At 36.2% G+C, this 24,982-nt stretch overlaps 1 protein-coding gene across 3 annotated transcripts in view; it reads left to right on the forward strand.

Moving 5' to 3' along the window:
- EML6 (EMAP like 6) overlaps positions 1-24,982 on the forward strand; it is a 132,183-nt gene that overhangs the window by 41,082 nt on the left and 66,119 nt on the right. For all 3 annotated transcript variants that reach the window (XM_087960949.1, XM_026676706.2, XM_087960961.1), the window contains 9 exons: positions 4,719-4,920; positions 5,661-5,798; positions 8,215-8,471; positions 12,274-12,486; positions 14,861-15,028; positions 15,791-15,897; positions 19,151-19,269; positions 22,141-22,327; positions 24,329-24,434. In XM_087960949.1, coding sequence (XP_087817075.1) covers positions 4,719-4,920; positions 5,661-5,798; positions 8,215-8,471; positions 12,274-12,486; positions 14,861-15,028; positions 15,791-15,897; positions 19,151-19,269; positions 22,141-22,327; positions 24,329-24,434 — 1,497 coding nt within the window. The remainder of the gene's footprint in view (positions 1-4,718; positions 4,921-5,660; positions 5,799-8,214; positions 8,472-12,273; positions 12,487-14,860; positions 15,029-15,790; positions 15,898-19,150; positions 19,270-22,140; positions 22,328-24,328; positions 24,435-24,982) is intronic.

Below are 24,982 nucleotides of genomic sequence, written 5' to 3' on the forward strand. Positions count from 1 at the left end.
AAAACAAAAACAAAAAACAAAAACAAAGAGCAGTAATCCAGTAGTCAGGTATTTGTCAATTGAAAGATCTATATCTGCATGTATCTCTATATATCTTACTCAAACACCCGTTTTCTAGTTCTTTCTATGCACAATATATTGTAGTTTCTCCTTTATACAATAAAAGAGGGGTCAAGGTTTAGATTCTCTATACTCATAACAATATATATTCTTGTTAAACTCTTAATATCCTACTCTAAGATTATTTATCACTATGTTCCTTAACCCAATAATCCTATTTAGTCAAGATAACTATACCATCAAGTTATTTCAAATTAAAGAAGGAGATTTCTTATATCCACAATCTCCTTAAGACAGTGCTGTAACAGACAAATACATTCAAATCATATAAGTCATACAGATCATGTTAATCATATAAATCAAACTTATATTTCAATACCAGCCTATTTTGTTATCTTTAAAATTTACAGTTCATACACCTCACTCAAAGATTTTCTTTTCTTTTCTCTCCGATCTCACTGTCTCAGTCCAAACTGTTTTCCACTCTCTTCTCTTCCGCTTTGTCTTTCTACTACTCCCTCCAAGTCTCTCTCTTTATGACTCCACTCATACATACTCCATTTCTTTCCAATCCTCCTTCATCGTCTCTTTCAGCCCATTCCCCGCCAAATTTTCTTCTTCTCCACTCCCATTAATGTCCTGCCGTCTCCTTCCGCTTGAAAATTGCTCAGTCACTCCTTTCTCCGTGTCTTGCCATCATCCCGACTTTCCTTCTGATCCTTTCAATGTCTCTCCACTTCTACTTCACCTCCTCCTTCCTTCCAAGAGTTTCTTTTCTTTCTTTCATATTGCTCTCACGCCCCAATCGGATTTCACTTTCTCCTTCTCCACTTGCCATGTTGGTCTCGTAATTGCCCCCTATCCAAGAAGCAGAGAGAAGTCAATCGTCTCTCCCTTATCACCTTTTTATTTATTTATTTATTTATTTGATTTGCCAATTGTTTACAAGATAATAAGTATAAGTGTATACATAGTTGTGAATAAGAAATGGGTAATAAGAAAAATAAAGAAGAAAGGAAAGGGGGGACCCACGCCTTAGAGGGGGTTTCTCCACCTCCTCCTCTGGCTTCCCTAGATTTTCTTCTTCTCCCCCCAGTTCTCATCTTATTTCAATCTCCACCTTTCAGCTTCCTAGAACTGTTCACTTCCAACTTAATACCCTCTCTCCTTTAGTCTCTTTCCTTTTGTAAAAAGTGCTGAATCACAGCTCTTTCTTACTGTCTCGCCGCCTGTACTATGGGGTTATCCCCCCTCACCGGAGCTCTTTTTTCCTCAGAAACAAGTTCAAACTTATTTTTGGCAAATTATCACAGTTGCAACTTTGGGATTTTAACTTCAATGACACTTTCTGTTAATAATCTTCTCACTTCCTCCTCATTCACGGTTCAGCCATGGCCTCGGGTCTGCCATAATAAAATGACAGACACTTTCACTTCAGGATTTCAGGGGTTTCCCTTCTTGCCAGCTGGCGATCGTGTTTCGCCTCACCATCTTCCGGACTTCCCCTCTTCTCCACTTGGCTCTCCAGGCTCCTCACGCCCCGAAAGGTCCCCAAAAGTGAAAAAATGGGATCCAGAGACAGAGACTGCTCTCCCTTCACCCTTTCACCAAGGCATCACTGCCAGAAGTCCCTTTTCATGTCTTCTATACTCTCCCATTTGATTACCACTGCCCCTTTCAGTTTATAGTGGAATTGTCCCTGATTTGAGAACCACTCTGTATTTTTAGAACCAACTCTTGAGTCTTAGAAATCTTCATTCTAGAATTATTATTTTTCATATGCTGCATTAGCATAATCTGTTGGTTTTATGACATAATTTGAATGGGTATTGTATACTCTGTCTTACATATGTCCATGTATTCTTCCGTGGTACAAGGTATGTGTGTGTTTTCATGTATACCCTTGCACACATATGTATCCATGCATGCACATGCACTTAGTTCCCAATCCATGGAACAGAAACATTGTCTTTAGGCCTAAATTCCTGACTCCTGTTACACTTGTGACCACTCTGGAAGAATCTAATTTGCAAGTATGAGAATCAGACTATTGATAACTACGCTTTTGGATTGCTCCAAGTTGTGTTTTTCTTATGTTTCCTCTGTCTTTTTCTTAGAAAGCTTTATTAGAATTTCAACTTAAAATTAAAATTAACTCCTACTGCTAAGTAATTCTCTATGGAATACAAAAATTCATAGTTGTATTAAAATATATTAAAATTGAGAGGGTTTTGCCTGTTTTATATGTCTACATAACATCTGTTTATTGTATTTTAGGAGGGAGCATGATATGATGAAACAGATTGCAAACCTCCAGTGATAAGATTTAATAGTTGTGTAGTACTTGTCCATATGCACTGTTAACATAGTTAATACTGTAACCAAGATACAGAAATGTGCATCTGCTTCACTATTACATAGAGACAATCAGTTATAGTTCTTCAGGAAAACGAACATTGCCTATGTATATTTGTTGCTATAGAAACTGGAGATTGAAAAAATATTGTGAAAAGGTTTTACAATACTAGCGTATTAAAGCATACTGATAGGCAAATCATATTGAATCAGAAAATTAGCATTAGGTATTGTCTATGCCAGTTTGTCCAATTTGTTATCCACAAAATCAAACATAGTATATAGACCAGGGGTTGCCAACCTTTTGGACCTCAGGGACCACCAAACTCATAATTTTAGATCCCAGGGACCATGAACCAGTTCTGTGAGTGTGGCCTAATTTGTGAGTGTGGCTTGGTGGTCATGTGACTGGCTGGGCATGGCTTGTATGTAAATATTATAAATATTTATATAAATATTGAAATTTTTTTATTAAAAAAGACCAACTTTTACCCAAAATCAGGCAAAGCAGGCAGATTGAGTTGCTCACAGAATCACAGATTCATTCAGAGATCTATCTGCCATTGTCATAGCTCAGTCTGTTACATAAAATTTGCTTGCAAGCAAACTTGCAAAATTAACTCACAACCCACCATGCATGTAAATATTGAATTTTTTATTTAAAAAAGAGCAACTTTTACCCAAAATCAGGCAAAGCAGGCAGATTGAGTTGCTCACAGAATCATTCAGTGATCTATCTATCTGCCATCAGCTAGCTCAGTCTCTCAAATTTGCTTGCCATGAGTCTGCCCTGAATTTGCTTGCAAGCAAACCTTCAGTCCTAAGGGAGGTAGGTAGCTAGTCCTAAAGACTAGCTAGAAAGCAAGAAATGCAACCATTTCCTGCTTCCTAGCTAATCTAAATCTCCCGGCAGAGCAGAACAGATGATGGTCAGAAAAGGGAAAAATAGCAATTTAGCAGGCAAGTTTACCGGGTAAGGAGTGAGTGGGCGGGGAGGGTTCCCGTGGGCCATGTGGGCGGCACAGCCTTGAGTTTCTGCACAACCTGGATTAATTGCTTTGTGGGGTGCTCTGGGGGTGAGATTTCTCTGTGGCCCACCAAAATTTTCTCACGGCCCACCAGTGGGCTGCAGCCTACCAGTTGGCGACCGCTGATATAGTCTAACCATTATGTCCATCTGGGTAGCATCTAACAGTTCTTCAGTCTCCTTTCTCTATTTTGTAGATCTCTGGTGTTAAAAAACAAACGTGTTGGATTATGTTGGACTTTGGGGAAAGAATCTTATTCAGTTTGCATGGCAATATCCATGCTTTGGATATAAAACATGTCAGATTTAAAAGATCAAGCAGCAACTAATGGAAAAACCTTGAACCTGGAAATTGGTTGTTAGTCAGAGTAAATGATACAGGTCTACTCTGAGTTATAGTAATTTTCTGGGTACCTAATTGTTGGTATTAGAAAATGTGTAACTTTTCAACAGTCAATGAATTCATTTATTACATTTTAAAAGTTATTATCAAAATCTCCATATTTACTGACTTTAAAAGTGTAAGATAATACAGTACACGCACTTATATAGACAAGCAAGAATGGACTTGAGTTAGCATGTCAGGAGTGATGATTGCTTTGAACAAATAGTTCAAGAGGACTTGAAATTGGAAATCATGCTTCAAAAAGCAAAGAGTAGAACAACAGTATCCAGTGTGAATGCCAAAATTTTGCAAGATGCAAAATCCACTGCAAGGTACTTGGACCATAATGTTATGTCTACTTTCTTGCAGATTTTGACAGTCCTCTGCAGATATTGCTGCATGCCTGGCTGCCCTGATATCCCTGAAAAACTGTAGCATGAAGTATAATGATCAAAATGCCTTTCTAGAATTCACATCTGCTGGTTGTTTCTCTCTGCTGAGTCTCTGCGTTTCTCTCTGCTGAGTCTCTGCTGTTCCATGACTGTCTGCTCCTAGGGATGGACCCACTGTTCTTTCCAATCCCTACCCATTTGCTCTGAGTTCATCCACTCTGGCCTTATTATTTTTGCTTAAAATTTCTTTTTGTGATTTTTAAACTACTTGTGAAGTGCTTACCAATTATTGGATAGGAACTTACTGAAGACGTGATTCTCCTAAAGCGAAGCATTTTATTTCCTTTTGCAGATAAGACAAATTATAGACATGTTTAAATCTTCTACTGAAAAGTAATAGCGCTTCACAATGCTTAACCTAAGCTGGATTGTACCTGCTACAAATAATTTATTCATTAATATACAAATTTATAAATATACAAATTCTGTCCTTTCTCAGGTTTATCTATCAGAAGCGTGTGTTGGAAAGCAGACCGGCTTCTAGCAGGAACACAGGACAGTGAAATATTTGAAATTATTGTAAGAGAAAGAGACAAGCCAATGCTTATAATGCAAGGTCACTGTGAAGGCGAACTCTGGGCTCTGGCAGTCCATCCCAAAAAGCCATTAGTTGTTACTGGCAGTGATGATCGATCTGTGCGGTAAGGCAACAGCATGTATCCCTAATGTTTCATCACAGTTGTGTTGGGAAATCCTCATGGCTTTGAAGATCATAATGCTGGTGATCAATTAATTGGAAGAAGAAAAATTAAGCAATATTTTGTTTTAGTCATATATTATCTATTCCAGCATTGATACTCCAATTTATTAGCCAAAGAATAGGTACTTAAAGTGCAAGTACTTTTAATACTTAGCTAAAAGAAAACCCAAGTAGTGTTAAAATATGTGATAGCTGTGAAAATTATTTTATCTCTCTGTCTCTCCAAACCTACCTCACACAATTGCTGTTGTGCGGAAAATTGGAGATAGCATTCTATATGTTGCCTTGAGATCCTGAACAAAGGTGGGGTATAAATCAACAAATAAATACAGTAATTATGTAATTAATATTAATGTGATTAATATTTAAGATACCTGTACAGTTTAGTGCCATTTTCAAATCTGATAAACATTGTACCTCTTCATTCCAGTTATTAATAAAAAATAATGGAGAATAGAATCACATGATGATGAGATGATTTCTCATTTCATTCACATGTTGAACTACAAACTATCCAATCCCTTTTTACTATAATTTGTTCTGTGAACCAGATAAGCAGAAAATAGAATGGGAGAGATGCACATAAAGTTTGGAGTAATGTCTCTCTAGCCAAAAAAGCAATACATAAACATCACATTGTAGTGATTAACAGACTTCTTTCATCTTTCCTTTCTTGTGAAGCTTATGGAGTCTTGCTGATCATGCTTTGATTGCCCGATGCAATATGGAAGAAGCTGTGCGGAGTGTATCTTTCAGCCCTGATGGATCTCAGCTGGCTCTGGGAATGAAAGATGGCTCTTTTATTGTTCTGAGAGTAAGGTAGGCTTGACTCCTGCCTTTAAAAGAATAATTCAGACCAAATCTGAAATGTATTAATTTTTAATTTGTAAACAATTTTTGAGAATTGTTTTATATGTTGTTGGCCTGAATAAAACAAAATAGTCTGATAAAATGTATTTTGAAAGCTTGAGGATAGCTTTTCTGAAAAATTTACATGGGTCAAGCACAATATATGAATCTAGTAATTGCGATCTGTACACCAGTATTCATCACTTAAAGCAGTGGTTCCCAAAGTGGACGGTACCACCCCCTGGATGGTGGGGTGACTTGGGGTGATAAGAGGCAAGGGGGCAGCAGGGTAACACTAAGAGGCAAGGGGGTGGCAGAGGAGTGCTGGAGGTGGGCCCCTGCAGGGTGCAATTCAGCTTCCCCCCCACCCCACTTGCCTGGCTTGCTGGTGGCTGAGAGGAATGTGAGCCAGGGCTGGCCCGTTGCTGCTTGGGTCCCGCCTGGATTCTCCGCAGCTGCTGGGCCTTGCCTGATAGGGGCAGGAGTGGGGGGGGTGCCCAGAGAGCATGATACTATGCCTCCCGCATTGCCCCTTCCCTCTGCTGCCCGTCAGCCTGCGCACTTTGGCTGACTGCGGGCCGCCGCTGTGAGAATGATGCGAGTCAAGCCTTGCGAGAGCAGATCTTCCACCCATGGAGCTTACATAGCAGCAGCCTGCACTCAGCTAAAACGCTCAGAGGGGCGGCTGGCAGAGGGCCGATGCAGGTGACGTAAGGCTCATGCTTCCTGGTTGCCTCCCACACTCCCCTTCAGCAACCGTGACCCACGAGCCCCAGCAGCTGACGAGATGCAGGCTGGCGGGGAGCCGAGTAGAGACGAGTCTGCCCTAACTGGCTCGCCTTTCCCTCTGTCACCAGCCGTGGGAGGAAGGTAAGTTTGTAGGCAGTCGGGAAAGCCCAAACCGCTGTGGTTTGGGCTTTCCCGACTGCCTACAAACTTACCTTCCTCCTGTGGCTGGTAGCAGAGGGAAAGGTGTGCCAGTCAGGGTGGGCTGGTTCACCTTTCCTGCAGCTCACTTCTCCCGCAGCTCCTGCAGTGGGCGAGGCTGCAGCCTTGCTTGAAGTTCCCAGCCCTTTCCCCAAAAGAAGGAGGGGTGGAAGTCCCACCTGCGGCCCCTTTGTTGGACCCAGAAGTCTTGCCTGCTGGCTTTTCCGGGCAATGTGGCACCAGGCATGAACGGACGTTCATGCCTGGTCCCTGGGACTCTGGGAGGCTCGTCACGTGCAACGCTGCCTGGTGACTACCTTGTTGAGAGAGAGAGAGAGAGAGAGTTTCAGGTGGGTTTTCTAGTTTAGAGAAGAGAGTGAAGGAGGAAGGGAAGGGATAGAGAGAGAGAGAAGAGAGAGGGGAAGAGAAAGAAAGAGAAGAGAGGAGAGAGAGAGGAAGAGACAAGAAATTAAAGAAAGAAAAGGGAAAGAAAGAAAAGAGAGAGAGAGAAGAGAAAGGAAGAAAAGCGATAGACAAAGAGGGGGATGGAAGGAAGGGACAGAAAGAGAAAGAAAGAAAGAAAGAGAGAGGGAGGGAGGGAGGAGAAAGTGAATGAGATATCTAGTCCAACCACCTGCTCCAGCAGGGTTAGAAGGGAGTGTGTGTGTGTGTGTGCATGGCTGTCAAAACTCCAAAAATAGGTCAAGTAGCTGAGGAGGTCAGTCATAAATTAGAATACTTGCTAATCAACTAGTCATTAAGCGAGGACCACATGTATTTGGTTTGCCAGTCACATGGCCACCTGGCTACACCCACCCAGTCACATGACTACCAAACCATGTCCACCCAGTCACATGACCAGCAAGCCATGCCCGGCCAGCAAGCCATGCCCACCCAGTCACATGACCACCAAGTCACACCCACAAATTAGGCCACACCCACAGAACCGGTTGTTAAGAAATTTGAATCCCATTCGTGGGTGGGGGTACTGAGGATGAGTTTGTAGCACCAAGGGGGCAGTGGACTGAAAAAGTTTGGAAAACACTGATTTAGAGTTTATGGCAAGCCAATGCAATTTTTCTACATTATAACAATTTTAAATTAGAACAAAATCACACTACCGTGATAATAGATCTAATCTATATATCTTTTTGCATCCCTATCTTAGATGCTTTAATTTATTAAACCATGCGTAGTTTTCTAACCAGATCTGATTTGTTAGCAGTACCTAAACTACATGATAATTTTCTGCTACAAAGCTATTATTCTATATACTACTTTTGAAGGACAAATTCTGTTGAGGTTAATAGGACCTCTTAATTACATATGTATTGGATTGCCCTTTAAGAACATGTTTGTGTAACATAGAATCTGTGTAGATAATAAGACTGCATACCACCATCTTATCATTTTTCATTTGCACACCCACTGCTAAAAATATTTTCAACACTCTTTGCAGAGATATGACAGAAGTTGTTCATATCAAAGATCGGAAAGAAGTAATTCATGAAATGAAGTTTTCACCAGATGGCTGCTATCTTGCAGTGGGTTCTAATGATGGTCAGGTAGATATCTATGCAGTTGCTCAGCGTTATAAGAAAACTGGAGAATGCAGCAAGTCTTCTAGTTTTATCACTCATATTGACTGGTCTTTAGACAGTAAATTCTTGCAAACAAATGATGGTGCAGGAGCACGTTTCTTCTACAGGATGCCATGTAAGTAAACATTTCTTCATTACATGCATTTAATTTTAATGAGCAATACATAAAATGTTTAATCAATATACTCCAGAGTTAGGACTGTGTGATTATTTGAAATAAGCATTATTCCCCAATAATTTCACCCTCTCTCCCCCCCACCCTGCCTCTCTCTTCTCTATTTCCATCTCTATCTCTAGCTCATCTGTCTAGCTATCTTCTATCTAATTATCGTCTATCATCTAATTAACAAAGGAACTTAGACCAGAGCATGAGGGAATATATATATCCCTTTAACCTCCTTAGATGAACAGTAGTGTGAGTGTGAGTGTGCGTATGAAGTAAATACAAAATTTAAAAATTAACCAAAATACATTAGCTAAAAACCATCAGTTTCACTGCTGTATATGAATTTTCTTAATTTTAAAATTGTTCATTATTATGCTTAAAATTAAATTTTAAAATTGTTATGTTTAAAATTATGCTAAATTTTACATCATGCATATTGATTTAAAGAAATATAATAGCAGTATTACTAAAGTTAGAAATAATTACTGAATTCCTCGTTTTTGAAATTTATTGGAACTGATTGGTATAACAATGGAAAATAGATTTGATTATGAAAACTGGACTAGCTAATATTAGAATTTATTAGAATTTAGAATAATATCAAGTAATAGAATTACATTTTTTTAATTTGGAGCCTCTGTGGCATAGTGGTTAGAGTGCAGTACTGCAAGCTACTTCTGCTGCAGCCAGCTGCCTACAATTTTGCAGTTCAAATCCCACCAGGCTCAAGGTTGACTCAGCCTTCCATCCTTCTGAGGTGGATAAAATGAGGACCCAAATTGCTGGGGGCAATATGCTGACTCTGTAAACTGCTTAGAGAGGGCTATAAAGCAGTATATAAGTCTAAATGCTATTGCTATTTTTCTATGCAATGTAATAATACAGTACAATGAAACCTCATTTTAAAGCACCATTTATCATTTGTACAATGATATCATTAGGCAAATGGCAATTTCTGTAATTTTCCTTAATGTTTCATTACACCAGTAAGAGAAATCAGCATATCACAAAATTATGATAAAATTAACATAAATGTAACTGCCTCATCTGAATTACATTTGATATAATGGAATTATACATGTATCTTTGGTTGGATTGTTGTGTTAGAGAAAAAAAGGCCATGACAGAGAAGGCACAAGATAACAATTTTTGTAGAAAGGGACACAGAGTGCACTAACTTGGCCCAATGAGCAGGAATAATGGGAAGCAGACAATCCCTCAAATAACTAGGCTCTATGCCATTAAGGACTTTATAGGCTTGGATCAGCATCTTGAATTTCAGCCGGAAGCCAATGATAACTAACACAGTTTGTGCAGCAGCAATGACTCATGAGCATGGTAAGGAGTAACTGTTCCTACCTGTACCCTTGCTTTTTAAACCAACTGTAGCCAGATGGTATTCAAGAGCAGCCCCATGTAGAATGTATTATCATAGTTCAATTGTGAAGTGTCTAGGAGATAAGTAATTATCTGAAGAATCTCGTAGTTGAGAAAAGGACACAACTGACACACAAGGTGGACCTGCATAAAGACCCTCCTGACCACAGCTATCATCTGCTCTTCAAACAATAACTGTGAGTCCAGTCCAGTAGGACCTCCATGTTGCACACTAATCTTAAATGGGGAGACGCAACCCCATCCCAATCCAAAGATGAAAACATCCTTAACCCAGAGGCCTCAAAAAGACATACAACTTAATCTTGTTGGGATCCTAACTGAAGTGTTTCTTCCTATCCAGGCCTCCAGCTTCACTTATGCAGCCCAAGATTGAAATGCACAATTGATTATTAATAATACTGAACCCTGAACTAACTTCACCCAGCAGTTTTATGTAGATGTTAAAAATGGGGGTGAACGCATTAAACACTGAGGTACCCCACATAAGTAGACGCAGTCTCCTCTCTCTTGTCAACATGGACTGGGACTGACTGTTAAGGAAGGAGATGAACCACTTCAACTACTACAAATAAAATGTATTTATTTATTAATCAAATTTATATAGCTTCCCATCTCTGGAACTACGGGTGACTTGCATTGTACAGTGTGAGTGTGTGTGTGTGTGTGTGTGTGTGTGTGTGTGTGCATGTGTTTGTAAACACACATTTAAAGTTAGAAAAAAATCAGCATTAGAAATAGAGATATTTAAAACTAAAAATATATACAAACCTTGGGGGAGGTGGAGAAAGAAAAAGAAATAGTGAAGTGTATCATTTTCAATCAAGAGAAGAACTGTCATATTTAAACTTTCCCCCATGGATTGCATATTATTGGACATGGAAATAAGGATTTATGAGGCAAAACTTAAAAGATCTGTAAAAATAAATGTTGGACAGCAAAACAACATAGAGAAATGAATTAAAATTAATTTATTGTAAAAAAATAATTTTACTGAATTTTTAGTCAAATGATTTGTTACAAATACTATAAGAAGGAAAGATGAGAGAATTCGTCTGCAAGTGAAAGATGATGAAACGTATAAATACCTAATGAAGTTAGAGATCAAAATCCTTTTCCAGACTCACAGATCTTTTTAAATCAAATCTCATCTACAAAACAAAATTGTAACTTAATCCCCATTCTGGGTTATATTTATACATCCAAGGGAGATTTTTGATAGAACGGTTTCTTTTTTCTCACAATAGTAATAAGTGATTATCTAGAAGTTCTCATTGTCTCATTATTGCTATGACAGAGGTTTTTCTCCCTTAGAGACTTTGACCCAATTCACTGTAGTTAAACTTATCTGCTTCCCTGCGGACTTCTTGATACAGATTTTTTTAAAAAAGAAGAGATTGGATAACCATTTCTGTGAAATAGTACGGGGCTTCCTGCTTGAGCAGGGGGTTGGACCTCCAAGATCCCTTCCAACTCTGTTATTCTATTCTGTTCTGTTCAGATAATGATTCAGCTCATTTTTCTCAACACTTATTTATTTTTTCATTTGATTTGATTTGTCAATCGCTTACAATAGGGGCCTTCAAACTTGGCAAGTTTAAGACTTGTGGACTTCAACTCCCAGAATTCCTCCTCCAGTCATGTTAGCTCAGGAATTCTGGGAGTTGAAGTTCACAAGTCTTAAACTTGCCAAGTTTGAAGATCCTTGGCTTACAAGATAATAGGTATAAGTATAAACATGAGTAAGAATACAGGAAATAGGTACGAATAAATGGGGACAATAGGACAGGGATGGTAGGCACGATTGTGCACTTATGCACGCCCCTTACAGACCTCTTAGGAATGGGGTGAGGTCAATAGTGGATAGTTTGAAGTTAAAGGAGTGGAGGTTAAAGGATGTAACAACAGAGTCAGGTAGTGCATTCCAAGCATTGACCACTCTGTTGCTGAAGTCGTACTTTCTGCAACCAAGTTTGGAGTGATTTACATTGAGTTTGTTGTGTGCTCTTGTACTCTGTCTCTACCTTTTATTTTTTAATTGTCCAACTGTACAGGTGTTAAAGTATATAAAATTTGTTAACCTTGTCACCAATTATCTGGGAGAGAAGTCAGGTGTCATCTTTATTTGTAGTAGTTTGAAACAATCACTTGGGAAAGGGATCAGCAATAAGTTCAACAAATTTATGTGAATTTGTTGTGCACTTAAAGATGAGTGGATAGCACTCCAATTCAGCAATGGCAAAAGGCCCAAGAGAAAAAATAATTTCTGGTAAGAAGTTGGAAAAGCATTAAATTTGTGTTCAGCTGCTCCCCAAACAATATAATTAAATAACTTATTAATTTAAATTTATTTCAGCTGGAAAACATTTAGCAAACAAAGATGACATCAAAGGAATTTGTTGGGCTTCATGGACCTGTGTAATAGGATCAGAAGTAAATGGAATCTGGCCAAAGTACAGTGATGTTACGGATATTAACTCTGTAGATGGGAATTATAATAATACAGTTTTAGTGACTGGAGATGATTTTGGATTAGTTAAATTGTTCAGATTTCCATGTCTTAAAAAAGGTAAAACATTGTGCTGTGCATATATAATGTCTTGCTTTATTTGTATTATGGATTATTTGATGTTTTTTCAGTGGCTGAGATGTATTTTTTTAAATTATTTAAATTATTTATGAAAATAATAAAGATAACAAAAATGCTCAATCTCTAATATTACAAGTGCAGGCAGAAAATTACCAGACAAGTGGACCTATTTTTCTTTTTCATTTAAAAATGTTAGTAAATATTTAGAAGCATATTCCAGAAAAAAAAAGGTGAACTAGAAAAAATGGCAAGTTATATAAAACTAAGCAACAAAATTGAGGCAACTTTACATTAATGCTATATATGAAATTGAATATTCAATAATAAAGAAAGCAAGTGTAATAAGTATTAAAAGTCAAAATAAATAATTTGGACAGACCTTTTTAATGACCCATTATTTGAATGATAAAAATGTTGACTGGTTTTTACTGGTTATATAATTATATGAAAAGGATAATATTGAGAGGCTTTGGGGAAAAACATAATTCTGCCTTTTTAAGCATTGGGTTAGTTCAGCCACATGCTTTAGTGGGTCTGTTGCTGTAAAAAATAGTTTCCACCTGAATGTTTGCTATAGGTAACATCAGAAGCAGTGGTGGGATTCAATTTTTTTTACTACCGGTTATGTGGGCGTGGCTTGGTGGGCATGGCAGGGGAAGGATCCAGTCAGGGGTGGGATTTATTGGTTCTCCGAACTACTCAAAATTTCTGCTACTGGTTCTCTAGAACTGGTCAGAACCTGCTGAATACCACCTCTGTTCAGAAGGCATTCCTTTAGAAGTCGGGTAGGTTGCAGCTGAGGAATAGGCCATTTTCAGTAATTGCATTATGATTTTGAACCATGCTTCTAATTTTTTTGTGGACCTTTTTTCCTAACAAAGTGTAGTCAAGCAAATGATGATTGCCTACTCATTTTTCGGATATTCCTGTATTCCCAGTTATGTAATTAGTTTATCTGACAGAGTCCATTATTCAGTTTATTCTTACCAGTCTGCAGGATGGAATTGAAATAAAAAGGGAAAGGGAAAGAAAAACAGCTACAAATTGTTCAATGCAAATTTTAAAAAAATAGCGTTCCTTAAAAGTTCCAGAATGTTGAGCAGCAATATTCTGTGTTAACTTCGTGTCTAGTTGGAACCCTAACCCTAACCCTTTCACCTAAGGTAACATAATAATTCAGGAAGGCAAATTCATCAGAGTTTAACTGGTACATTCTACTTCAGTAGAAAAAAGTGCTAAGGGCACCAGACACTTCTTTTTATTATTATTTATTTATTTATATCCCGCTTTTATTATTTTTACAAATAACTCAAGGTGGCGAACATATCCACCAAATTTTCCTCCTTCTATTTTCCCCACAATAACAACCCTGTGAAGTGATTTGGGCCGAGAGAGAGTGACTGGCCCAAAGCCAATTAGCTGGCTTGTATGGCTAAGGTAGGACTTGAACTCATGGCTTCCTGCTTTCTAGTCTGGTGCCTTAACCACTAACCAAACTCTCTACATTCAGGGACTTTATCTGGCAGGATATTTTGCTACTCATTTCTGTATAATTTTAGTAAAGTTTTAATTTGTGATTATGAAGGCTTGTTTCAAATTTTATAAATTACATCTCCTTGGGAATCAATTATTTTATAATAACAGGATATGGAAAATTATATGAAAATATAATTTTCATATAAATACTAAGACGATATATAGCATCCTAGAAAAACCATACAAGTCCTTGATCTAATATACCAGAAATGCAAGGCTGAAATAAGAGCTTTGAATTAATACTACAAGTATCCTTGCTTACTGACTGCCTTATGTAGCAAACATTTGAAGTTATGACAATGTAGAACAGCTTTGTAAAGAAAGCTTGCAGTTACAACTGTCACACCCTTCCATGTTGATATGATCATCATTTGCATATTTTAATTGAGAACTTATAGACTGTGGCCATGTGATTTTTCCATTTAGCAACCATGGAGCTTAGAGATAGAGTTGCCAGTCCCAGTTGTGGTTGCTAAGCAAGGACTGCCTATGGAATAGTAATAATGATCCACAAAGTGTTTTTGAATGGTATTGACTTAAATAGGTTGTTCAACACATGAAGAAGGATTAAGTAACATAGGTGACCAAATATGTGTTTTATTGAAACTACTAACCATTGGGAAATAATGAACATTTATTATATATGGATCATTTCATGTTTTGAAATTTCATGCAGAGTATAGTAAAAAGTGATTTTATAAAATGTGCAATAACTTCCATGCATATCTGTGTATGTGTTGTGTATATGCCTTGCTTCTTTGTGGTTACTTTTTAGTCAGATTTGGTTTCATTTATCTTTATTTTTTTTTAATTTTAGGTGCAAAATTCAGAAAATATGTTGGCCATTCTGCTCATGTTACAAATGTCCGCTGGTCACATGACTTCCAATGGGTAATCAGTACAGGAGGTGCAGATCATTCTGTTTTTCAATGGCGATTTATTCCAGAAGGTGCAACAACTGGAATCCTGGAAGCAGCCCGTATAGGTAAGATTTTCAGAAGGTTGAAATACAATTGAACAAAAAAGGTTCTAATGAGTTAAATGGTCATTTTTAATCATTAATCCTCCGGAATACAGGTAGTCCTCGACTTATGATCATAATTAAGTCCACAATTTATGTTCCTAAACGAGACAGTTGCTAAGTGGGTTTTTCTCCACTTTATAACCTTTCTTATCACAATTGTTATATGAGTCGCTGCAGTTGTTAAATTAGTAGCATGATTGTTAAGCTGGCTTGCTTGACAGACTTTGCTAGTCAGAAGGTCACACAAGGTGATCGCCTGATGCAGGGGCACAGCAACTGTCATAAATATGAATTAGCTGCCAACTGTCTGAATTTTGATCACATGACCATGGAGGTGCTGCAATGGTCATAATTATGATAAACGGTAATAAGTCACTTTTTCAGTGTTGTAACTTTGAACGGTCCCTAAATGAACTGTTGTAAGTTGAGGACTACCTGTACTGAAATCTAACACATACATTGCCTTTTATTTTAATCTCTACTCTCAACTTGAAAAATTATGAAAAAGATCACTGAAAAGAGAATATGCTTATTTAATGTTGAGCTTTGCTTTCTTTTCTGGCTTAGGTAGTTCTATATATTTTACTGTCAAGTCAGAAATGTTCAAGGTCTTTTGCCAATGTTTTAACATGTCAGAACTGAGATTTTAAATATCTTTCCTGGCACTGGGGCTTATTTTTAAAGAATCACTAACTGATTAATATTATTCCATCCCTTCTGCAGAATGTGGCATAGATTCATACAGTGAAGAATCAGATTCTGATTTATCGGATGTGCCAGAATTAGATTCAGATATTGAGCAAGAAGCTCAAATCAATTATGTTCGACAGGTGAGTAACATTGCAATATCAGATCATTAGATCAGGAACAGTTGAAATGCCATTGCATCATACTGAAAATAAATATTTTGGGGGAAAAAATACACTTGTTGGTTCAGTGGCATCTATAGCAGTGGTGGGATTCAGATTTTTTTACTATTAGTTCTGTGGGTGTGGCTTGGTGGGCTTGGCAAGGGAAGGATACTGTAAAATCTCCAGTCAGAGGTGGTATTTGCCAGTTCTCCGAACTATTCAAAATTTCCGCTACCAGTTTTCCAGAACTGGTCAGAACCTGCTGATTGCCACCTCTGATCTGTAAAGAAGATAAAACAGCCAAGATAATATTTACAATGTTGCAATTGAGGCCTTGTCCTTTTAAAGTGTATGCATCATCCATGCAAAAAATACAGAGCTTTGATTATAATGTTACACCCTCCAACTTGTTTCCATAGTTTTTACACATATGCACACACACTTGGACACTGCTTAGTCTTGTGGTTACTGGGCAGATTTATACTGCTCCCTGCAGCGCACATTGCCAATGGGCAGAGAAATATGTTAAATAAATACAGTCTGTTTAATTAAATAATTAAATCATTGCTATGACTGTTGCAATGTATTTGTGTTAATTAGTTGTTGGGCCATCTTTTTAATATAAATAAAAGATAAGCTTGTATCATTAATACCAAATAATCAAATAGGAATCGTGGTTCACTATCAATGAAAGACTCAATTATTTGCAGAAAGTTCCTAGAAGGAAGCAGATGTGGTCCAATGATTTACAATTATCCTAAATACTTTTTTCCAGTATATTTGGTGAAACTAGAAATATATTGTTTGAACATCCCCTGCTACATATTTTATGCAAAAGGATATAAGAAAATATATACTGTTTATCCCTATTGATTGATTTTAGAATAAGCCAATTCAGTTCCTTGCTACCACCATACACAATATATGTTACCTGCTGAGATGGGCTGTGGATATCATGATTTAGAGCAAAAAGTATAAAATTACTTTCTATTTCAGAAGAAATATTTTCCTTCCGTATTCTTATTCCGACTTCTTTCCTCCCCAGAATGTTTCTTGAAAATTCAAAGAACCTCCATAAAAATTTCTGCAGTTTAGCTAAATAAATAACAATTTTTGTATGTGTTAACTAACTACTGTTCCATACAGTAGACAAATGTCAGGCTAAGTGGGTTGGGTAAACAGTGTAGTAGAAATTCATAAATTGTGTGCCTGCTTCACAAGAGGGCAGAAGTTTATTTTATTATTTATTTATTGATCGATTGATTGATTTTGTCAAGCGACTGTAAGATAACGGGTATAAGTATAAACATAGTAATGAATACAGGAAATGGATACATATAAGAAAAATAAAAAGAAAGGACAGGGACGGTAGGCATGTTGGTGCACTTATGCACGACCCCTACAGACCTCTTTGGAAAAGGGTGAGGTCAATAGTAGACAGTCTAAGGTTAAAGTTTTTGGGAGTTTGGGGAAGAAATTACAGAGGGAAGAAATACAGGTAGAGTATTCCAGACATTGACCACTCTGTTGCTGAAGTCGTATTTCCTGCAAGAAAGTTTGGTGCGGTTTACCTTGAGTTTGTATCTATTGTGTGCTCTTGTATTGTTATGGTTGAAACTGAAGTATTCATTGACAGGTAGGACATTACAATGTATAATTCTACATACTATACTTAGATCGGACCGAAGGCGGCATAGTTCTAGGTTTTCTAAGTCTAGAATTTCAAGTCTGGTGGCATAAGGTATTCTGCAATGAGTGAGTAGAGAACTCTTCTTGTGAAATATTTCTGGACTTTCTCAACTGTATTAATATCAGATACGTAATGCAGGTTCCAGACTGATGAGGTGTATTCGAGTATTGGTCTAGCAAATGTTTTGTATGCTCTAGTTAGTAGTGTGATATTACCAGAGAAAAAGCTACATAGGATTAGGTCAACAACTCTTAATGCCTTTTTGACTATGTAGTTACAGTGGGCTCTAGCCCTTAGATCATTAGAAATGAGTACTCCAAGGTCCTTGACAGAGTTTGGATCATCATCAAGGTCTTGACTATTCAGCGTATATTTTATTTTCTGATTTTTTTGCCAATATGTAAGACAGAGCATTTATTTGTTGAGATTTGAAGTTGCCATTTGTTTGACCATTCTGACACATAGTCAAGGACTTTTTGAATGGTTGCAGTATTGTCTGTGGTGTTGAATAGCTTTACATCATCAGCGAAGAGAACATATATATCAATATTTCACTAGGGGGGGACAATTTATGTATCTGTCTGTTTTGTTTTCTATTTTCATGCACTTTTTGTATGTAGTTTTGTAAATCTTTGTTTTGTTTTTGCATTTTTTTTCTTTTTTGGAGGTTGTATTTTAATGTTTTGCATAAAATAAAAAATTAGGGAAAATATTCTTTTATGTCTAAGTGCTTGAATAGATGACAAGAGCTTCAACTTTTTATTTTTTTCTGTTTAGTTAAACATTTTGATTACAAGTTTCATGAAATAGATTAATGTATCAATTGTACCCTATGACTATCATTAAGTGTTGTACGTTATGATTCTTGATTCTTAACAAATGTATATTTTATGTATACTGAGAGTATTTTCACCAAGACAAATTCCTTGTGTGTCGAATCACATTTGGCCAATAAAGAATTCTGTTCTATTCTATTCTATTCTATTCTATTCTATTCTATTCTATTCTATTCTATTCTATTGCTTTCAGAAATTGATTTTGGAAATATTAATGGAAATCTTTGGATCTTAGAGCATTGATATACAAATGATGCCTTTCCCCAAAAGCTGTCCTTTCCCTAACAACCTTTTGTTGTACTCAGTATTTCTTGATCCAGTTCCCCTTCTCCAGAATTCTACAGGAACAGGCTCATTATCTACAGACATGTGTTATTGCTTGCCAGTTCCAATTTCCAATTATAAAATTATAGAATTTTTTTTTCAAATAAGCTGATTTTGTTATGTAGTATAGCAGTCTTCCCCAATTTGGGGAAATTCTACCCTAGAAATATTAGACTACAATACAATACAGAAAATACAATTATGAAAATTATAATCTAATACTTTTCAGTCATTAAAGTAGAAGAAGATATGATACAGGACAATGACACAGATCTTTCAAATTACCAAATACTTCATGCTAATACCAGCAAACAATAAGAAGCAATTGGAATTACTTGATTAAAAGTTTATAATTACAATTTTTCTTCTCTGTTTTTTGCAGGTTTACAAAGAAGATCTACCTCAACTGAAACAACAACGTAAAGAGAAAAGCCATACAGTGCCCTGCCTTAAGAGAGAGAGAGCCCCTGACGACAGTTTAAAGCTGCAATTTATACATGGGTATAACACATTTTCAACAGTAGCTCTTTCAATAGTTTACTCACAGAAAAAAATAATTCATTGTTAAACAAAAATAACCTTTAGATTTAAAGGCTGTGCCTGGAGCTAAGAATTGAAATGGGTAAAGTGAGACACTCTGATTCTTACATTGGAGAAAGCTATTTAGTGATCAAAGATGACAGAGAGCTTCAGAGCTGAAAACAGAGCAGCCAAAAATTGATTAACTGAAAAAGGAGAGAGGAAGAGTCCCAGGATTTGACCTAGAGAGTCCTGTAAATCAGGCAAATTTTCTGCATGCTGATACATGTAAATCTTCATTGTGAATATGACTTCCTAATTCTCTGAGATAAAATTGCTTCTCTAATTTTTTTTGCCTGTGTGGAATGCAGGGCTGAGAGAAAGATGTATAGACTCTGCCTTGTATAAAACCTTGTTGATTATTATAAACCAATGAACACTCATTTTTCTGTTCATATTCTCTGGCTTCCTTCCTTCTCCTCCTCCTTATAGTATAACACCAAATCTTCTGTTGATTTTGAAATAAGAGTAAGTATGACTGCAACACAGTGTTAACACAGAGTTAATCTGTTAACACAGTGTTCATCTGCTGTCGTATTATCCAGCTACATATTTTCTCCCAATCCTCTTTTTGTTCACTCTCCAGCAATAGCCACCCAGTATTTTATAGTTCCTTAGAATGTTCCTTTAAAAAAAAAAAAAAAGAAGCTGTATTTGAGGCTCTCTCCCCATCCCATTAAGATTTGTTTCCTCATTTTAATGAAATTATTATATATCTTTACCTTTATAGTCTTTAAATATTACAATCCTTCCAAGTCTGCTCATTTCCCATATGCATAAGGATGATACTAATTATGGATTTGGAAGATGGGAGGAATCTAGTGGTTTAATTTGGACTTGGACTATTGGACTTAATTTGGACTTGGACTTGGTTTTTTTAAGGTTATTCAGCAGGACATCCTATGAGACAAAAGAAGAAAAGTGTTAGAAGAAAAGAGAAAAGGACAGATAAATAAGACTTTAAAATTTGGACAATTGGGAGATATAGAATTGGGGAAATATAAATTGTAAATTGTAAAATAAAGGTTTTACAAAATGGACTTCAAACAGACAACAGAGCTATATGGAGAAATACTGATTATGTTAAAAGATATGTGTGAATTTTGGAAAGGCAATAAGGAGACAAGGGGATCGTTTGAAGATACAGAAATGAATGTAGAAGCTATCCAACAATTGGGGGAGAACATGATACTCAAGAAATAGGTGAGAAGTTAGAAAAGGCAGAGGAAAGGGAAAAGCAAAAAGAGATGCAAGAAGTTAAAAATAAGGAGGAGAAAGGATTAATAAGTAGAAAACATAACCTCATAAAAGTTTACAACAGAATAGAGGGAAAAGGAAAAAAATCTTAAGAAAAATCAACAAGAAGTTTTGTTGATGGGAGTTCAAATACAACAGAAGAAAGAGATAAAAGGTTGTCAGAAGGGGAAGATTAGTAGGTACAAAAAAACCAAAAAGAGATATAAGATTCCAAGAGAGATAAAAGGTTGATTAAAAAGCAATAAATGATGGAATTTCAAAAAGGTCAAGAGATGATGGATAATGAGAAAACATTTCAATAAAATGGGAAACTATATACAGGGAAAATAGTATATATACTAATAGAAAATATAATTTAATAATATAATTCAAATAAGTCAAGACAGTAGATGGAAATTTAGGATTAGGTAATTAAACTGTATTATTAATATTAATAGTGTGTTGAAGTATATTATGAATTTAAAATAATTAAGGACTAGGAACTGTGGGATTTTGAGATACACTTGGGATTGATTAAATATTGTCAATATTTAGCGTTATTATTAACCCTACACATGTGGAATATTGAAGTTATGGTGGAACTATGAATAATTCTTAGAAAATATTAAATAATAGTATTTAGGGACTATAAAGACATAAAGAAATATTATTTATGCTTAAACGAATTAATGGGAAAATGAGAAATGGATTATGAAAAGAGATTAGCCCTGTTGAAATTGTGGAAGTTGAAAGATTAGAACTATATATATCTATTTGTATTATTATTGTTGTTGTTGCTTAAAAAAGACTTGACACAATTAATGCAATGTTCATAAAATATGTGTGTTTATATTGCAAATAAAAAACTTATTTGAGAAGGATGGTACTAATTTTAGGTTTATCACCTCTGTCAGCTAAGGTTTTAGATAGTATCTAACATGTAAAATAGATAAAGCAGCATACAATAACTAATACATTTTAATATAAATAATACAATAATTAATACCTTTTAATACAAATATTGCAGATCATATTAACTTTATTGAATTATTGATTTAAATATAAATTGCAATAAATCAGTTTATATTTAAGCCAATATAAATATCCAAGCACTAAGTATGTTATTCTGCTATCTTAGAGATTATATGTTAATATATAATAGTTTATATCCTAATATATGCAGCATCATCCCCACAAAGATAAAATTGATACTCTTTTGAAAGGGGCTGAAGACATGGTTTTGCCAGCGGGCCTGGGAACCCCAGGGTGATACAGAGTGTATCAAGTGGCTTGTTTAATTGTTGTCACTATGGGGATGGGGGTTTATTGAGTTTTGTATTTGAGGTTTTACTTCTGCAAGCTGCTTGGAATCACTGTGAGTGAATTGGCCATCTAATTTCTTGATAAATAAGTATGATTCAGTATAAATAACACTAGGATTATGGTAGATTTAGTATAAATGGTAACACTAGGATCATGGTATATGATCCTTTGCTTCCTCGACCTACAGGAGTCTTGTTAACTTATTAACCTATTAATTTTTTCTATTGTTTTCAGTTATAGAGGATATGATTGTCGAAACAATTTATTCTACACACAGACTGGAGAAGTGGTTTATCATATTGCTGCTGTTGCTGTGGTGTATAATAGGCAGCAGCATACCCAAAGACTATATCTTGGTCATGATGATGACATTCTCAGCCTTGCCATCCATCCTATGAAAGATTATGTTGCTACTGGACAGGTGAGTATGTAAGAAACATTATCACTGGCAAATCAATGTTAAAAATTACAGATTTTCTCACAATATTAATTCTTGTGACTTTTTTCCAAATTAAAAAAAATAAATCCACTTATTTAAGAATAATATATCTCAGTACTTTATGAATGGGTTTTACAGTAAAATATTATAGGATGGCCTCTTCCTCTAAAAGGAGTGTTAAAATATAACATTAATAGCAATTAGATAAAAAAAGAAGCCTAGCATCTCAATTGCCAAAAAGCAGAGGGTGAGAAGGTGAAAAACAATCCAGGAAATGGAACGTTTGGCACATATTTGCAAGAATCCAAATTTTGTGGACTGTTCAATTAGTTAGATTAAAAATGATTTACAAGCAATTCACTTAACCTTGGGATGGGTTGTAATCAAAGATTGAAGAATAATTAATGCCAAAAATACAGAATGCAGAAATACAAAAGTGTATTCACAAATTCAATTGTGTTATTTTCTAGTTGTAGTGTGTAGTTGATAATTTGTGGCTACTAATTTTGCCCTCCTCCCTATTCTCTGGAGTGAATATATCTAGAATCTAAAGAATGCCTAAATTAAATTTCCCAGTTTGAATCTCTACATATCCAGATAGATTATGGATTTTATAGCTTTTATTGTCATGTATATTCATATTTAAATACCAAGAGGTTGTTGAAGTAATATATGAAGAAGCTAAATATGTTCAAAACAGGTTTCATAAATTTTTTAGAAGTCAATATATAAAGTCCCTTTTCAATCACATTCAGTTGCAAGTGATTTTATGCATATGTATATTTTTTTAACAAGAATGCAGATGTGTAAGCCTTCGTTTGTACACGTAGGAATTCTAGCAATAAACTATATTACTCACAGGATTCGTTGTGAATGGGTACATTTATTTTCTCTCATTTTCCTTCAAACACGGCAACAATGGATATACCGGATAAAGTCAGCGCTGAGATCATTCGTCTCTCAGCGCAATTTATCATGCAGCCCCACCCTATGCAGCTAACTAACATCCGCCCTCCCCATTAGTCCTACACACCTCCACCCTGCAATTCTAAACGCAACCAATTACCAAACAGAATGGGGTTTCAATTCCCAGGTTGTGCCGTAACTTCCCCAATGATTGTTTGTGTTTCATTTCGGGTAATGAGAGGAGTTGGAGTGATAAACCTTCTCCCACCCCATCCTTGTCGCATGTTCATGCTGATACGAGATAAGTCAAACCGGGATGGGATCTTCAAAAGTAAGAAACGTTTTCCGATCAAGTTGATCTATTGTAAATGGCAGGATTGGACTTTCATTCCCCAATCAAGATAATGTGTCGGGATTCACTTCAGGAGATAAACCGTTGACTCTTTGAAGCCCGACAGGATGTGGTTTGGCATTTTTTTCTTAATCTAGGCTATAGCGCTAGGAGTTTCTTATTGTTTTATATCCTAGGACTAACTTCATTTTGTCAGAGGAAACATAGCTATGACATATGTTTAAAAAATGTTCAAATTATTTAGTATATGTTCTGAGTCAAATGAACTCAAAAATGTTTTGGGGATTTTTGTGGTAGTGCGACAATTGAACCATATAATAGGGATAATATAATTTTTGTAGTTTCAGTCAGTGAAAAAACAGGAAATTTTTGAAATAAAATACAGTAATACAATTCAGAGAAACTTAAAATCCATTGCTGGCTAGACAATTTTGTTTGGTTATAGAAAGATGGGCAGCAAATTTTGGATACTGCCTTCAGTAGCGTTGGTGATGCCAAACACTTTTCCAATGTTTTTTTAGATGACATTCAGATTGAGAAATTATGCAGCAAATTTCCAACTTTCATTCTTAGAGCCCCCCACACACACATCATCAAAAGATCTGAATTGCCATTTTTCAGATTGATTTAGGACCTCTGTTTATGAACAAAGGCTCTTTTGACTGAAAGTACTTATTGCATTGGGTTTTTATTTAACGGCAACTGAAATAATTGCTCTTATTTAGGTTGGAAGAGATGCAGCTATTCACATTTGGGATATACAGATGCTCAAATGTTTGTCACTGCTAAGAGGTCAGCACCAAAGGGGAATATGTGCACTTGATTTTTCAGGTGAGCTGCTATGTAATGAATGCTGCTTTAGAATGGGAAATGATGTTGTTTAGTTATATGGTAACTCAAATAATGTTTGTCTGTAAAAGATCATATCCTTCTCCTCTTCCAGGATAGCATTCTAAAATATTCAAAGTAAAACTTTTTTTCTGAAATAGCAAACAGAATCTAGTCTTTTTCTTCAGGTGCATAAAGTTATTCTATCTTCCTAGACAAATTCTACCTAGTAACAGTGCAGCAAGGCTTGTTGTGACCTGTCCAGAAGTCACATTTTTTATTCAAAACTATAGGGGTTTTTCCTGATTTTCACTTACAGGAAGCATACATAGAAGCATCAAACAGGCAATAGCTAGTATTTTCAGTTCTATTGAGTTGGTTTAAGCTTCTGTCACAAAACATAACAAGACCATCACTTTCCAACATATCAAGCTCACTACTGTGGGGTTCCTAACTTCATATCTGTGGGCACCATTCCTTGACTTGATTTCTCACCTAAACTTTGTGTGTGTGTCTGTGTAAACTGGTTATACCTCCATCAAATGAATGGG

The sequence above is a fragment of the Notechis scutatus genome, chromosome 1, assembly GCF_049901735.1.
Source record: "Notechis scutatus isolate UNSWTSFEM ecotype Mainland chromosome 1, rNotScu1.2, whole genome shotgun sequence".
NCBI lineage: Eukaryota > Metazoa > Chordata > Lepidosauria > Squamata > Elapidae > Notechis > Notechis scutatus.